Source organism: Nyctereutes procyonoides, unplaced genomic scaffold (genome assembly GCF_905146905.1).
Source record: "Nyctereutes procyonoides isolate TBG_1078 unplaced genomic scaffold, NYPRO_anot_genome, whole genome shotgun sequence".
In the NCBI taxonomy this organism is placed as follows: Eukaryota; Metazoa; Chordata; class Mammalia; order Carnivora; family Canidae; genus Nyctereutes; species Nyctereutes procyonoides.
Genome location: NW_026575047.1, coordinates 42,255,501 through 42,273,631, shown reverse-complemented (window position 1 = coordinate 42,273,631; position 18,131 = coordinate 42,255,501). Strand labels below are relative to the sequence as shown.

The window sequence follows — 18,131 nt, the reverse complement described above, 5'->3', positions numbered from 1 at the left end:
TATTGACAAAGTGTCTTGCCCTCACATCCTGAAAAAGCAATGAAAATTCTTGTTCCCCTGTTTCACTATTCAGTGAAAATCAAATTCTTGTTCCCATGAACAGTGGCTTTCTGAGAGTGGCTAGTCCAATTTCTGGGATTTTGTTAGTAGAAACAAATGAGAACCTTACACCTGGTGATATAGTGGCTAGTTGCTGCTCCTACTACTATTGCTGTTGTCAGGATTTTAGACCTGACTTTGGATATCTATTATTTTCTTAGGATTCTTAATATATCATGAATTTGCCCACATTTAAGGGTACCAGCTAAATCCCATGTAGAAGGGAGGCAATATATTCTATTTTACTTCAAAAGGCCGAAGGGGACCAGAAGGTAAAAATTTCAGGGAAGGAAATTTCAGTTCAGTGTAAGGAAGCCTTTAAAAAACAAATCAAAAACAAAAACATTCAGAATGATCTTCAAATGAAAGACATTGCCTTGGGGTGTAATGAAAACCCTGTAAATGAGTTTGTTCAAGCAGGCTGTAACTTTTTGGGGTGTTCCAGAGGGCATTTGTGTGCTATATAGAATAGTACTAGACCCACCCAATGCACCTTCCACACGTGAGTTTCTATGATTCTACCATTTATTTGATTCTTGAAACTTTGCCTTTTCTTGTCTGACCTTAGAAAAAGCTTCCTAATTCACAGGATTTATGCATAACTCTGTGCCCAGAAAGTGAGGTCAGGGGTCAAGTTGTATTTTCTACCAGGGAGGCAACACTGACATATTCTTTTCCATTTTAAACCTGAAGGAACTTGAGTCTAAACCTGGAGATGATTTGCACTTTGAAGAGACTCAGGATGTCAAGCACTCCCACATTCCGACTGTGACCTCTCCAAAGCAGCATTGTTTGAATAAGGACCAAAGTTCCTGGAGGCAGGAAAGCCAAGACATGGTCCAGACTTCCCTTCTGAGCATGGTGAAGATGGGGAGGTCCACCATGCATCCAGCCTCCAAAAAAGGCCCTGGGATGAACGCATACCAAAACATGCAATCAAGTGGTCTTGGGATAGATTCTTCTGGCAAAAAAATTCCTGACATTCAAGTTTCCCTCAAACAGGATGCTTGGGATATAGACATGATTTCCTGCCCATCGATAAGTGCCTCCTTTTCCAATTCTGCTAGGCCTACAGAAACTGCTGAAGTAGTAGATAAACTTCTGCAGACACATCCCAAGCACCTCCCCTTCCATGACCCCCATCTTTATATGGCCAAATCCAGAAGAACCAGATCTGTGGCTAACTTCAAGATGATGGCATTTCCAGACTTCTGGGGTCACTGTCCACCTCCCTCTGCCCAGTCAATGCTGGAACGCAAACGTGGAGTCCAAAGGTGATTTGGAAGCCATATTTTTTCTCTTCTTCAATATTTTTATAGGTGAAATGGTTTGTACATAGAGTTCTGCTATCTCAGGAAAGTGAGAATCCATCAGGAACATGTTAAAATCCTTTGGGAAACTTTTGCCAAATGCAGAAGCTTGCCTCCTTACACCTGACATGTCAGAACCAAATGTGGGATAGTGGTAGGTGTGTGTTGCCAGAAGAAGAACCCCTTTATGATTCTAATGCAACCCTGTATCCCATAACACATTACAGATCATAACAGGGAAAGATAACCTGGTTTCTCCAAATATTGGAATCATTTCTCAAAGGAAGGTTCTCAGCAAAAATAAGTGTGGATTATTTGGGATTGCTCTTTTTTTTTTTTTTCAATTCATAGTGAATTGGTATCTGGTTTCTTGCTAATGAATGGAGGTGGTGGACCCCTATCTCACAGTCCCAACATTATAAAATCTGACTTGGTTGCTTTACCACTGAAGATTTTAAGGAAAATATACATTCTCCAGGATAGAAACTTTGGGTGATGGGTTATTCCCAGAATGATGGAAAGAAAGCTTTGCCTTGGGATCAACATAGTGAGATTCAAATAAAAATTGCTAAAGCCAAGGAAGAATGAATTCCCCTGGAAAACAAACAAACAAAGCATTGAGTATGCATGCACTAATTCAGTGGAGCAAAGTGTGCATACCAGAAAGTTTCATTAACTTATTTTCCATTTAATCAGTAAATTGAGAGTGGATCCCAAGAGCTGCTCCCCTTGGGCTTCTGCTGACATCTCTGACCTTACAAGTTCCTGAGAGACATGGCCCAGAGGCTGGCCCAGCCATACTTCCCCACATTAACAGAACATTTTCCCCTTGAGTCCAGGCCTCATGTCTACCTCCCTTCCCTTCTCCCACTCTACCCAAAACACATGGGTTGGAAATTCAAGGAGGGACTCTGAAAGATCCCTTGGGGCTTCCTTCTGACCTTTTACTTATATCTCCTGAATATGGGTGCTTCTCAGACAGAGGATTGACCTTAGTTTTCTGGAGATGACACAACCCAAGGCATATAAATGACCCAGGAGTTCAGAGGCTTCCTGAATCCTACCAGGCCTTGAGGATGATAACAGTCAGCAATCCTAGTCTCCCTCAAAACTGTCTCAGTGCAAAGGATCCCTTACTCTCACTTCCAGAAACCTTTGGAGTCCATTAGTCCAAATGCTCTTGAAACAAATTCTCCTTCAAGTCAGAATTCCTCCAACTAAAACCTGGCCTCACTCTTCCTACATTCCTACTGCTCAGTGTAGTTTCATTTTTTGATAAAGGAAAAAAAAAAGGAGGGAGAGCCAGTACCTTTTCCACTTTTTATTCCCCAGGTTGGGGCATTTTTTATTTTTTCTCTCATCATTCTCTGATGACTCCCAAAGCCCTTCCCAGATCACCATAGGATGAATGGGGTAAGGAGTTAGGGTCAACTGTTAACATGTTTCCAATTTTCCTTTCCAGGATCAAGATATTTGAGGATGTCCAAAGGCTTATCCAGCCATGTGATGTTATAAATAAAGTTGTCTTCAGTTTAGATGAGCCTTGGTAGGTGGTCTTGAGCATCAGTGGAATGTGGAAGATGGGGGTGGAGTATGGAATATCCTCTTAATGACATAAGAATAAGAATGTTTTATGTTAGTAATCCAACCCTTCTCTCAAAAACATGATGAGAATTCATGTTGAAGATCTGTAAGAAAAAGCTTATCTCAAAGAAATGTCAGGCTATGCCCAAGAATAGCAGTAATGCATGTGTTCACATGTTTCCCATTTCATTACAGGTCTTTGCAAGACACTGCTTCCGACTGTTTGCAGTTTTCCTCCGAGTTTGAGTCAGGAAATCTTCGCAAAGCCATCCAAGTGCGTGAGTAAGTAAGGAAGGCACAAAGGTAGCTCCTGGCAGCTTAGGAGAGCTCAGCTCCTCCTCCTGTGCCCCTCTCCTCTCTATTCTCTGTACAGCAGTCTCACATTGGTCATTTGAAATCAGGCATGGTGGGAGTGTTTATACCCTGAGAACTGGCAAACACTACAAATGAAGGTTTTCTTCTCTGAGTCCGTTGTTAAACATTTACCAGCACACCACTAGGGGACCACTAGCTGATGCCACGGCAAGGTGGCAACTAGAGGTTAATGTTGTGGGTGCACCTATATTCCAAATAATGGCTCCATACTTGGGTGTGGGAGTCCTTTGACTGGGACGTTTGTACTTATGTTGATGTCAGGGCTGGTTCTGTTGATGCAGCAGGGTATATGAGGTCCCCTGGTCCTGTACCTTTTCATGTCTGTTGCTCCCATAGCTGTGTATGGAGTCAGCAAGAACACTGGGCTCCCCCTGGAGAGATGTGTTATTCTTCATTCAAGGGCATGTACAGTGCCATGCCTCTCTGCCAGAATCTCTCAATGACCTCTTGTTAATAAAAAAGTATTTCACAGGAAAGGAAAGTCTTAGGCTGTACAAACTAAAAAAGGAGAGGAAAAACAAAAATTTCTAGTGCAGAAGAGACTGCTATGTTATAATTCTTTCCTTTTACCAGTGTGGACTATATTTCTCATATGCCAAAAATCAGGATTTGTAATCCATCTTATACATGTGAACTCCTGAAGACAGTGATCCAGAACAATTAATGGTGTGGTGGCCACAGACTCTGGAAGCAGAATGCCAGGGTAACCTCATCCCATTCCCACCAAAAGACTTTGAGAAATCACCTGACTATACTCCAGACCTTTTTTTCCTTACCCAGATAATGGATACAGTGATAGCACCTATATCATAGTTTTTTTGTTTTTTTTGTTTTGTTTTTTTAAGGAGAGTTAGCTAAAAACATATCATGCTCTTAGAATAGTACCTGACACATGGTAAGCACTCAGTCGACATTAACTTGTCTTCAGGGATGCATATTCTCCATAACTAGAGCACAGAACTTCATAGGTCAGCCTGTTTTATATCTATCTGAGGAGTCATTTTTGAATTTTTCTTTTCTTGGGTGGGGGGTGTACACGAGCAGTGATCCTTTTTCATTTTTAAAAAAATTTATTTCAGTGTGCCAACATATAGTACATCATTCATTTCAGATGTAGTGTTCAATAATTTATCAGTTGCATGTGATACCCAGTGCTTATCACATCATGTGCCCTCCTTCATGCCCATCACCCAGTTACCCCATCCTCTCACTTCCTTCCCCTCCATCAGTTTGTTTCTTATAGTTAAGAGTCTCTCATATTTTTTCTCCCTCTCTGATGATGTCATTTATTTGTTTTGTACATGAAATATTTCAAGGAAGCCTGACATATAAAACAAATACAAGTTGAACCACATGGGCTGAAGATGGGAAAGGCAGTTACATTAAGATTCTTTCTCAGCCGCCTTCTTTTTCTGTTGCCAGATCAGCTTCTACTTCTTGCCATGGCGACTGCTCTTATTACTCTTTCTTTCCTCTATATCATGTTTAAGGGATCCGGGAGAGAAAACCTAATCAGGAGTCTCCTTGGAGGACAGTGGTTTGCCCAAGATGTGCCTGCACCACTGGTCTTGCTCTGGTCTCTCTCTCCACATATCTACTTTTGGCCAGAGTGTAGAATCCTAAACCCATTAGTTAAAGTCAGGGTAACAGAGTCAGATGACAGAAAACAAACCTAATTTTAAGTAAGGAGTTTTTATAGCCAGTTTTTGGAGAGGATGGTGGGCATAGCAGACAGTGTGATGGCCATAGTCTTTCTGGATTTGTCCTTATGAGCATCATTCAGTGGATTATGCTTCATTTATTGTATGTTGGGCTCAATGTTTCAAATGGAATGCTTAGAGTAACAGTGTGAGCAGTGGGCCTCCATCAGGTAGCTCTACTCTGCTCTGACATGCCTTCTGCAAAGCTCCACTCTTCCACAAATCTCACTGGAGGGGTCCAGCGTGGCAGAGTGTGAACAGATCAGGGCAAAAACATGACCCTTTTAGAGGAGGAACTCAAAGACATGCCAAGGGGATGGAGCAATAATATTTTTGAAAATTTAATATACTGATAATAATGTTGAAATCCAAACTGCATTGTTAATTTTGTTGCTACAGCTCAAAAAAACTGATTAGCTTTGCAGATAGTAACTGAGAGCAGTCCCACCAAGAGTCTCCTGGGGCAGTGGAAATGTCCTGTACCTTGATCTGGATCAAACAGGAGTATCCAGATGAATTTATTTAAATTCACTGAGCTGTCCACTTAAAATGCATGAAAATTAAATCAATTAAAAAGTTACAGAATGAACACACAACTCTAGCATTGCCAGCCTAGTTCATATTTGTTGTTTTGCTGGGGGTTTACATATACTATACCACTTAATTTTTACAAATAGCACTGCAAGTTTAGACTCTATTTCCATTTTCCATATGAGGAGACTGATTCTCAAAAGTAATGTGTGCATTAAATAGTAATGGCCTACCCAACCAGATGTGATTGAATTTTCTCTGGAAACACTCACATCTGCACACTCACATTTTTCTCTCTGGAGAGAGAATTCATCACAGTTTAATAAAAACATATACTGTGTTTGTGTAACTGATTCTCCTAACACCAAGAACCTGCTTCCATCTCCCCAAATTTCTATAGCTTGTGTGTCCAATATTGTGAGATGAGCACAATCACTGTAATTTACCAGCCAACTGACATGCTAGGTCTTAGATCTGTCATCCGGAACCTGAGAGGTATAGATTCTCAGTTTTGGAACCTGCCTGAAAGACTTGTGGCCCTCCAATTTTGCTTCTGACATTGCAGGAGGGAATATGACTTGCTGGTCAACACTGATGTGAATAGCAGCCAGCACCAGCAGTGGTTCTACTTCAAGGTGAGCGGCATGAGAGCTGCCGTCCCTTACCGCTTCAACATCATCAACTGTGAGAAGCCCAACAGCCAGTTTAATTACGGTATGAGCTCTTGGGCTAACACCCAAGATCTTCTAGATCTTTTAGAAGTTCTAGAAGTTAGATCTTCTAGCTAACACCAGGAATGGTGCTCCTCTGTGATTGCTTGGCTTATTACCCAAAGTCCTGTTTGAGTGTGAAGTTGGACTGAATGCTTTGGTTGCCATGTGTGGCAAGATGGTGGCCAACCTGTGGCAAACTGCCACCACTGAAGGCAAGCTGGAAGTCCTCCCTCTGTTGCAGAATGTTAATATCATGCATGCCATAGCATTACTTCCTGCTTCCTGATTACCCTGCCCTACCTTGAACTTTTTGAGGTCCATGAGAACCTCTCATTCAGTCTTTCTCTTCATCTCCTAAATCCTACAGTAGCAAGGATATTGATCTATTTGTCCCAGAAAGGAAAAAAAAAAAACAAAACCAATTGGATGACATTGATTTACACTCTAAGAAAATATGGGGAAAGTTAAAATTCTCCTGAATCCCTGTGGCCATTTTGGAAGAGAATTTTGAGGGACAAATGGACTGGCAGCTACATTTATTTTGAATATTTCCAAGAATGGAAAATTCTGCATGTTATTGCTGAACTGTATACTAATTTATTGAGTGGCTTTGAGTAAGGAATGAATATTCCCATATCTCTAGGTCTGAGCACAGGGTACTGACTCTATTTTACACTGACTAAATAGACACTTACTAATGTAGAAAGAGAAAATATGAACCGTGACTCTTGCATTTGTTCCGTGTGGCTGTTGTAACAAATTGTCACAAAGTTGGTGGCTTAAAACAAGACAGATGTACTCTCTTAAAGTTCTAGAGTCTACAAGTCCAAAATCAGTTTCACTGGGCTACAGCCAAAGTGCTGGAAGGGCTATGCTCCCTCTGGAATATCTAGGGGATTTTCTCTTTGGTTTTTGTTTTCCAGCATTGAGAGCTTTGGTCCTTGCATCTCTTGGTTCATAGTCCCTTCCTCTGTCTTCAAAGCTGGCAGTGTAGTATCTCCCAATCTCCCTCTGCTTCAGTCACATTGCTTTTCCCTCTGCCTCTCTCTTATAAGAAGGTATGTGATTGCATTTAGGGGCCCACCAGGATAATCTCTCCATCTCAAAATCCTTAATCATATCAATGAAATCCTTTTGCCATCTAAGGCACCATTCACAGGTTCCAGGGATTAGGACCTGGATACTTGGAGGGCTATGATTCAGCTCATGAAAGCTCTCTTTCCCTTTTCTCTTTCCCCAGAAATTAATACTTTTTTTTTTTAAGGTGTGGAGTATAGGGGCACAGAGAGAGGGAAAAAGAATCTCGGGCAGACCCCCACTGAGTGTGAAGCTCAGTGCAGGGCCCAATCTCATCTCACGACCCTGAGATCATGACTGGAGCCAAAATCAAGAGTCCTGACGCTTTACTGACTGAGCCACCCAGATGTCCCCCCCTCCCCCCAGTGATTAATCCTGCCTTTGTTCTGTGCAGGGATGCAGCCAACTCTGTATTCTGTGAAGGAGGCTCTTCTTGGCAGACCCACCTGGATACGGATGGGCTATGAAATCTGTTATTACAAGTAAGTTAGAGTGTTGCTTGCTTCCTTTTCTCTGATCTTTCATTCTTTCTCAATTTCCTACTCTTCTATGTTGGTCTTAAAAACCTCAGCCATCTGTCCCTGTCCCAGTGACAAATGCTCTGTCCTTCAGAAGTGCAAGCATGTTAAATGGCACCTACAGTAGAACCCAAGAAATTTTTCAATTTTTGGAGAAGTGACCTATCCTCATGTAAACACATCAAAACCCTTAGACCTTGTTGTTGGATATTAGAGCTTGTACAGATGCAACCGGTGATTAATTCATCAGGCCTCCATTTTTACCTCTTTCTATGTATCTCAGGAAACAAAAAATCTGAGATGTTCTGGTCTATTCTTACTCATCCTGTGCTTCAGTTTTCCAAAGTAGATGGGAGTGGATATGTGACAGGTACACTTAAGCAACTGTTCCTCCACAGCAAAATGAGGTTTTGGAAAAAATAAAATAGGGAGCCTTTCTAGAATTCACGTTCAATCCTTGATCAGTAGCCAGTTTCATCAATTTATTCTGTGAAGTTGTAATGAAATTTAAATTATCCATATCTTTTGATAAAAAAAATGGATTCTCAACCCACGAATTGTTCATTTGTATATTTTCTTTTGATGTAAAATAAAATACAAATTCATAAGAAAGAAAAAGGATTGGAATTGTTAGGACAAGCAGGAAATATGTAATTAATTATTAGCTCATTGCTAGTTTTCTATCAAAACTGATAGGCTAGCACTTGTTTTATTGGATAAAGCAAGTTGTATCACCTTCTGATATTACAAGAGGGCCCTAAAAAAGTATTATCATACATTCTAGAGTTTATAATTGTTATTATGATTAAAAAGAGAGAGAATATAGTCTCTCATGCCTTTTGGCTTTTGAGACTGAGTACAGGAGCACTGATAGAGCAACACAATTCCTGACCTTTCCTATCTATCAGACACAAAGGCAAAAACCACCATAGAGATAAGTATGGTCTAAAAACAGATCTGGGCTGACTTATAGTTTGTAATAAAAGAGATGGCAGTCTTCAGTCCTTGATGTATTAGGATATGGACCTGAGTGGTATTTTCATTATATTCTTTAGAACAATAGCAAAGTATAATTTTGTTGGTTTCCCATTCACTTTTATGGCAATTACTCTCTGGCCTCCATATCTAGAAACTCTCAGAATCTTTTCACATTCTAAAGAGATTTAGACTAAAAATCATCTCAAAGTGGTAGAAGCCAACAACTGCATGGAAAAATAATGAAAGCCTAAATTTGAACCTTGGTATGTCCTGTGAACATAGTCACCCTAAAAAAACGTGAAAGACCTGGCTTGCTGCCTGCTTGGATCTGGAGTTTAGTAAGAAATTGGACAAACACAACACTCAGTATTTTCTCCCAGGGGAGTACAACTCTCCCTGGAGGCTGTTCATCTGGGAGGTAGGGAGTAAGGATCAGCCTTGAGGAGAAGAAACATCTGCCAAAAAGGGAGGGAAGAAAGAAGCCCCTCATCCAAAAACAGAGCCTTGGCCTGAGGAAAGCCAAAGTTAATGTTAATAGCTGTTAGACTCATTAACAAGACAATTGTTTTGTGATTAAAGAGCAACAGAGGGGTAACATGAAAACCATGAATGTGTAATGTAATTCATTTTTCATATTGCAGTCATGAATACAACAGAGATGAATGGATAAGATTGCTACATTGTAACGTAGTTTGTTTTACAATTACTCACCACATTGTGTTAACATATTTCCAATAATGTGATTTAACAACAGGATAGATGTGTGTCTCTATTAAACTATAGCTCAGGACATTTCTCCCTACTATAGAATGCCTTAGATTATATAACATATTTTTCCCCATTTACCCATTACAGTCTTTGAGTTGATCTATTCTAGAAGATGTGTTTGCTTCATCCCTGCCTTTATTCTCTCCAGCATATTAATTTGAGAGAACTTTATCTCCCCATTTCTCTGTCTCCAGCATGTCATCAGAAACTCAGAAGTTGTATTTCTATTGTGCTATTAACTTCCCAGATTTAGTGCCATGTTCTAAAGGGGGTGCCAGGGTGCTCATTGTGCCTGAGTACGTATACATACACAGAAGGGAAGATGAGGAAAAACACTCAGAGAAATGGGATATCCATTTCCTTCAATGAGACAACAGTAGTGATTGGTTATGGATATGGGTTGACAGCCTTGTGAGTCTGATCGTCATCAGTTAGAAAGTGGTCTCCTTCCTGTTTTAATAAAATATACTCATGCATGTAATTCTAATATAGATTTGTTCATAAATTGTTTTAATCATTACATATGCATTATTATACTAATATATACGTTGGATGACATGCAAAAAGTTAAAATTATACATGCTGAAAAAAGATGGAACAAATAATGATTGTAAATACCTACCCAGTGGTTATGTCTTTATTCTATTGATAACTCAGGACATTCTGTATCCTTAGGGTCTCCCATGAAAAATACAGTTGTTGATAGCCTTTTGTGTAATTCTGAAAGATTTTGGTTAGTCTACCAGATCTTGTTAGTCTACCAGATATTGTTTTTATACAATAAGAGTCTTTGAGAAAGAGGAAGTGTGAAAAGTAGAAGATAGGCCACGTCCCTTCTTCCATTTTTGGGGGTCCTTGGTGCTTGAAATTTGATGTTATCATCAATCTATGGCTTCTAAGCAGAATTAAAAAACAACAGCCAATAGTCTATATTGTGAAGTTTAGTTTAATTTAGGAAATATAATCTGTAAATCCACTAAAGTAGGCTTCTGCAAACTTAACTACCTTGCCAGAAGTTAAAAGCAAAAGAATGAGGGAGGTGTGGATCTCTTCCCATACAGCAATCGATATTCAACTTCCTGACACATGAAAACCAGAGATGTAAAATGTAATGTGTTGTTCATATTCCAGCTCTGGAAAATAGCAGAGAAGAATGGTTAAGATTGCTCTACTGCACTTTCCTTTATAGTTATGTATCACATCAGGTTGACTTGGATGGCATGACACAGTGGTGTCAATCCTCCTATTAAACCTTAAGACCACTGAATTTCTTTCTTAGTACTTAGATCATAATATGCTCAAGGAAAAATTCTAGTATTTTCACCTTTGAACAGTTGTTCCAGTTGTCCATCTTGCCCCTCCCCCAGAACCCCCTCTCTTCCTCCATCCCATCCCCCTTTCCCACCCACCTGTGGACCAGTAGGCCAGAAGGCAAAAGAGATCTTTGGAAGGGAAGCACATAAACGAGTAGACTCATTTTTCCATGCCTCTCATAAGAGTAAGCAAGGGCAGTTTCTGTTTCTGCTTTATTTACTTCCCTGCGGCCTGCGTCTCCCTCTAACGTACACAGCCTCACACCTTTTCAAATCCTTTCCCAGCTCTGGCCCAAAGTAATTTTGCTGCTGAAGGGCAGAGGGAGGGAAGCTGCACGCTCAGAGTGGCCATGTAATACACAACGGCTGATCTCTTCTGACATTTATCTCCGCTCGTGAGAGGAGATGGAACAGCTCACTCATGAAGATGAATGTCATACACGAGCTCTGCCATCATGCATCCTTCCGAGGGATCTCAGGAGGGAGATTTGGCGTTGTATAGAATATTAGTAACGCTGCAGACACAGGGAAGCCCGGTGGCGTGGCTGCTCTGCCTTATTAGACCCTGTTAAGTGAAATGATGCACCCTTGTTAAACAGAGCCGGGTCATTATAATATTATCTACTTCACTCTCTATCTTGGCATTTGCTTATTTCATGCACCCACAGGAAAAAAAAAATTTCCTAGCATATTTTTAAGTGCAAATGGAAATAGATTGAGTTCATAACTATGCATTTGTGTACTTAGCTACTTGCTTAATTGAAGGCTTTATGATTATAAAAGTACAGATCATTCCTAAGACAAATGATTCAGGGAATGGAAAAGTGAAGGGGAGGGAGCCTTTTAACTGGAAGCGCTGCCCCTATCCAACCCTGGGTCATCTTTGACCCAACATGACCTGTCCAGGATCCAGCAAATCTGAGAATGCACTTGATCTTCACCAGGCTCTTTATCCATTTAGAAGAGCAGATCAAGAAGAGAAAGTTCTTAGAATCAAATATCTACCACTCATCAGTGGTGTGGCCTTGGGCAGATTATTCCAATCTCGACCTCTGATTTCCTCATCTGTAAAATGAAGACAATAATGGAATAATGAAATAAGGAAAAGCAGGTATAAAATGGAGTGCAGTGTCTAGTACATAGTAGATGTTCAGTGAATGTCAGCAATTATCCATAACCAGTAGAAACTTCTTAGTGGCACAAATGATGTAAAGAATCAGTGAAATGTTTCATTTTCACGAGCTGTCATCTATTTCATGTTATATTCCTTCTGTTACTTTAAACTTTAAATTTATAAGCAGCCCTGATTTATGGAGACCAAAACTTTGCATTTGTACTTGCTGCATTGGGCCAAAAGACTTCTCATCTTCTTATGGATTTCCAAGAGACAGGTGAGACAGTAAAAGAAATCTTGGTTTTGGAGTAAGCCCTTTTGTGAGGTTGAGTCCTGCTTGCTATGCTTTCTTTGTAGAATTGCTCAAGATGCTTCATGTCTATGATCCTCAATTTCCCCATCTGTGGAGTGTGTACAGTAATACCTAACCTTAAAAAGATATCAGTAGGATTAGAGGTGGAATTCTTTAGATGTTCTAATTACTATTCCTGTAGTCTTATAGGTCCATTTATTCTACGACTTTAACTGAACAGCTGCTAAGTCCAGCTACTGTACCAAGCATGAATACACATAGAAAAATAAGCATAATCCTTGTCGTAAAAGGGTTAGCAGTGAGGTAGGGACAGAGTGTAGTAACAACTATGCCAAAGAACAAATATCAGAGAAGGCTTCCTGGAAGAGGAAACTTTTGGGTTGAGGCTTGAAGGAAGAAGGAACTGTCTGAATGGAGGAAAAGGAAAAAGTTTTCAGTACAAAGGAGGAACATGAGAACCACTTAAAATATAAAGAGATGAATGTTACCGCCTTGCAAACATCCCTCAGAATTCTCACATCATAATTAGGGAAACAAAATAACTTGTTATTATAATATAACTTTATTGTGGACAAATTGAATTGTTGCAAGTCAAGGGTTTTACTTTAAGGATTTATTGAACTTTCCATTTTGAAGAAGGTGATCTTGGCAAAGTGTCCCTGAAGAGGAAGGTTTTGGCTATTGGTAGAGTCATCTGGATTTTCCTGCATGGCCCCCAGGAGACTCCATTGGGGAAGCTTAATGTTTGCTTTAGGCTTAGCTGGAGTTTTGGCCTCAGACTAGGATTGTAATGAAATCTTCTTTAGCAGAAACTCATCATAAATGAGGTGATATTCATTTTTTTTTCTCAAATCCCAGCAGTCCACAACCATCCTGGGGAGGGCTAGCTAATCAGTGAGCAGCTTTTAGTCTTTCCCACAAGATTCTTGCCTACAAAGCTATAGTGTGTGTGTGTGTGTGTGTGTGTGTGTGTGTGTGTGTGTGTATTGGGGTTGTGAGAAGGTGGACTTCATACAGCCAAAACCGCCATTCAAATTCTTAACATTTCCCTTAAATCACTAGAACGTGGATCCATAGAAGTTCAAAAGCTAAGAATCCTCTTATTTTACTTCTCTTTCCATTTCCCTGTAGCTGATTCTTCCCTGGAGTCCAGGTTTGATCTGAATGGTAGAAAGAGCATCAGGATGGGGATTTCACATTCTTGCTTTCTCTTCATTTCTCACTCATTCTGATGGCTGGTGGGGTAAGGCTGAATTTGCTGATGGGAAATGTCCCCATAATGTTACTTTGGTGTACTTAATGGTATAGTGGGAAGTGTCAAAGGAGAGCACCCCCACAGGCCCCCAGGGAAATCTTTTATACCTGAGGAAAGATGAGGACTCTGTGTCCACTCTGTGGGTGAAGAACTTGGTGATGCAGAGGCACTAGGTATATGTTTCCACCTGCCTTTACCTTCATGACTATGCATACATGGGATGTGCACATGTGTGTGCTCCCACGTGTATGTTTACAGGTGAAGTGCTCTTGCACACTTTGATTGGTTCTCAACGTCTTGACCATTTTGACTGGCTCATTTTATTTCACTTGAGTCATCATTGTAGAGTAGTATAATTGCCCAGTACCTGTTGAGGTAGGTGTAAACTGGATGAGCATTTGTAATGGAGCCTTTTATGAGTGAAATCAGAAATAGAATAAAAGGTAGAGCAGATGTGGCTTGCATGCTTTCTGAGCTGCCATCTGTTTCTTTACATACTGTCTAATAACCAGAGCCTTAGCTCTAAAGAAAGTATGGAACTTTGGGGAAATATGGAGAAAGTAGACCCAATTAGGTATCAAAAGCCAGATGGCACTATGGGTGAAGATGCCTTTTTGAAGTTTCTAGCACTGGAGTCACAAAGGAAATGGGTCCTATTAATGTGATCTAAAAAGTGACAGGGAGAATCACTTGGGGCTTACATTGTTAGGGGGTATCCCTCTCTCCCTAGAATGACCAGGTCCCCACGGTGCTGTGTTGGCAGTAGCTGAGGCAGGGGAAATGTGTCAGACCATAGTTTGTAGGACTGCCATTCCTAGCTTTATTAATATTGAAAAACCACAAAACCACAAGAAACAAGACAGTTTTTTTCTGTTTCTTCCTTTGTTGCTTGCCTGATTTTTTTGTTTGTTTGTTTGTTTGGTTGGTTGGTTTTTGCTTTGGTGGGGGGGTGGCATGTACCAGGTCGCAAAAGGCAGAAAAGAATAATCTGTATTTTTTACATTTTGTAAGAACAGAGATTCATTACCTGCTATTTCTTCCCTCTCCCCCAGCCTTTCCCCCCAATAAAACCCCAAAACACCACAAACAAGTAAGCTAGCATTGTAAATGTTCAAAGGTGGAATTACATCTTTTGGTGTCCGCGTGTATTTTGCATCATAATGCAGTCTTGATGATAACATTTTTCAGGAAAGCCTGCACAGCTGCCACGGCATTGACAGGCAAGGCACGGGCATAACTGGCAGCGTGTGGGGAAAATATTGCTCGGAATGTACTTCTGGGTGCAATTTACTTTGATACTGTTCTCTGAAGTATCAAAATTGGTTCTTCATCTTTGACAAAGGAAAATGTGCACTCTGAAGCTATAAGAAGCTGAACCACATTTGGGGTGACAAATGTATTCCTTTGAGAAGCAAGTATTGTATAGTGGAAAGAACAAAGGCTTTGCAGAATGACAGGTCTGGGTTCGAGTCCCATACTGGCCATGTTTTTTAGCCTTATAACCTTTGACAAATTAATTTTTCTGAGTTTTTGTTCCTTTACCCACACAATGGGTTGTTGCAATGATAACATAAGGTGACATGGGTTAAGTGTCAACTTGGAAATCAATATGCAGTAGTAGTGATTACTAACAAAGCCACTTGACAGGCAGAAGGGAAAGGAAGATTTCACGGTGTCTGGGGAGAGGCAGGGGCTGGGGGAAGCTACATTTGGGTAATAAAGTATATGTCTGCAATTGCATCTTAGGTTACACAGAATTATTCACGTGTCTGACTGGTTTCTAGCTCAGTGACTCTGTAGGCTTCATGCACAGACACAGCAAAGAGAGGCTCATAGTATGTACGCCACAGTTAGGAGACAGGTGGACCTGGGGCACCTGGGTGGCTCAGTCACTTGAACATTTGACTCTTGAGTTCAGTTCGTGATCTCAGGGTCATGGAATTGAGCTCTGCATCAGAGCCTAGCATGGAGCCTGCTTGAGATTCTCTCTCTCCCTCTTCCCCTTCCCCCTGCTTGCATGTGCTCTCTTTCTCTCTCTCTCTCTCTCTCTCTCTCTCTCTCTCTCTCTCTCTCACACACACACACACACACACACACACACACGGAGACAGATGGACCTGCCTAAATGTTACTAGTTTGGCTCATGACCTGACAGTTTCCCTGTTTTCTAAATTTCACCCACATAGAGTTTCAGATGAAGGTCATTTTGCTGGTGTATATAACATGGCGGGTTTAGAGCATATGGGACCTCTCTCTCATTCTCCATTCTCCTTTCTCTTTTAGAAATCATTATCGCCAGAGTGCAGCCATTGCAGGGGGAGCATCCGAGAAGTGTTTTTACACCCTCACCTTTGTGGTCACCTTTCCGCACAGTGAGGATGCCTGCTACCTGGCCTACCACTATCCATACACCTACACAGCCCTCATGGTAATGTCCTCTGGACAGTGTCATCACCCTGGCCAGGCTGAATGGGCTCTTCGGGGCTTCCCTGGAAACAGCCAGGAGACCCTGACATCCTGGTGGGGAACTGTGGCCTTCCTAAGGGAGCCAGGCTTTGCTATTACCAATGTGGTAGCTTTCTGTGGGTGCGAGCTGCTTCTGTGGACAGAGCAGGGTCATGACCAGGGGTGTTCTGAAGGCCCAAGTGGCATGCAGTGCTCTGCATTGGCAGGTTAAGTGGAGGAGAAGGTGGAACCATTTTGTAGGGGCTCCGTCTTTAAGTAGCAGGGCATGACCAGGGGTGTTCTGAAGGCCCAAGTGGCATGCAGTGCTCTGCATTGGCAGGTTAAGTGGAGGAGAAGGTGGAACCATTTTGTAGGGGCTCTGTCTTTAAGTAGCCCTCAAGCTTAAACATGAAGTCATGAGATTGGAGTGAGATTCTGTAGTTGAAATGGCGGTAAAAATCGAAGGTCAGCCAAGAGGCAGATTTGAAGTGCATTGCCCCATTGAGGGAGTGAATCAGAAGCCCATGAGCAGGCATCCACTTCAGCTTTTCTCAGCATTGTTTCTCATGGCCTCAGATGGAAGGTGCTAGAAGGATCCAGGGTGTGCTAGAGGAGTGGAATAAGTAAACACTGAACCACTGCAAACAAGGGCCTCAGTCTATTCTGGAGAAGGGTATGGAGTCAGCCAGTCCAAGCCTGAAGTTAGCATTCTGGTGTTCTCTCAGGCTCTGCAAATGCCTCACTGGATGAATTTGAGCAAACTGATTACACCGTGCAGTTCCCTGTCATTTGGAAAAGTTGGCAAACTATCCCTTTCCTCCTAGCTATTTCATGACTATCCTGAGGATGAATGAGCTAGAAGTATCTTCTGTAAAGCACTGTCATCCTCTGTGTTAATGCAAAATGTTATTAGCATATTTATAATAATATGCGCTATATGTGTGAGTGTCTCTCTCACTTAGCCCAAAGGATGAACATCTTCATTGTAAGTCTGTGATAAGGAGTGGGAAAAGGTAATAACCAAGAATGTCCCTTGCCTTCAAAAGGAATATTCAGGTATAAATGAAAGTTTTTCTCCATTGAGAAGGCATATCTGAAACCACTTGGCTAACTGCTTCAGGAAAGTACATCTGCCCCACTCCCCATATGCTGTCTTGCCTAAAGAGAGGTGTTTTTTTTTTTTTAACTTCTTTCCAGATTGCAAAAGATACACAACTAGTATTATTTGTGTATCACAGTTAGAAATCTCAAAAAGTTAATCCAACAAATGTGCATCATGAGCTATGCCATAAAACATGCTTTTTGCCTCTAGGGACCTAGAGCAGGCAAGATTCATGATCCCCTTCAACAGCTGCCTTTATTGTCTTGCTCGAGAAGCACCACATGTGGAAAGTCAACTGGGGAAGGGAAACTCCTCTTTGTGTGTGTATTTTGCCTTTCCACTGGGGGAAGGATCCATGGGTCCAGGACTCTGTTCTTTTCACTTGTTGGAATATCTTAGACACTGATGTGATTCTCAGTGGTAGTAAGTATAAAACTTTAGAGCTCAGAGGGGTTAGGGAAACTGATTTACCCTCATCATTTACAGATGCAAACACTGGGGACTAGAACCTTGCATCTAGCTAGTGGCCAAGCAGGGAACAGAGCACCAGCCTTTGAAGTACCACCCTTTCTACTCTTCTGTAGAAAAAAATTCAGAAGAAGTTCTGCTCTGGGATCAGAGCAGTGTTCTTGCCTGCTGTGATATACAGTAGCTACTATAGCTGCAGTCTACTCTTATAGGTACCTGTAGCATCAAGTTACATGATTGTATAATGTCTGATTAGGTTGGGTTCAAGTCATCAACCCATGGTTTTTATCTGTAACACTGAGTGCCATGGATGTGGTTCAGCAGGATAGTGTTGTTCTCCAAACACAGTCCCATTCTTATCCTGGGATGCTTTGCCAGGTTCTTGTGAAGTGCCTACAAGCAGTTTCAAAGTCTGAAACTTAAAGAAAGAAGCCAGATGAAGTCAAGCCCTGGCTGAAAAAGTTTCAG

At 41.3% G+C, this 18,131-nt stretch overlaps 1 protein-coding gene across 1 annotated transcript in view; it reads left to right on the top strand.

Annotated features, from left to right (window-relative positions):
• The window catches only part of AGBL1 (AGBL carboxypeptidase 1), a 733,865-nt gene that overhangs the window by 164,159 nt on the left and 551,575 nt on the right, over window positions 1-18,131 (top strand). Inside the window, exons 11-16 of the mRNA XM_055325935.1 lie at window positions 793-1,373; window positions 2,872-2,955; window positions 3,189-3,275; window positions 6,165-6,313; window positions 7,784-7,871; window positions 15,932-16,076. Coding sequence (XP_055181910.1) covers window positions 793-1,373; window positions 2,872-2,955; window positions 3,189-3,275; window positions 6,165-6,313; window positions 7,784-7,871; window positions 15,932-16,076 — 1,134 coding nt within the window. The remainder of the gene's footprint in view (window positions 1-792; window positions 1,374-2,871; window positions 2,956-3,188; window positions 3,276-6,164; window positions 6,314-7,783; window positions 7,872-15,931; window positions 16,077-18,131) is intronic.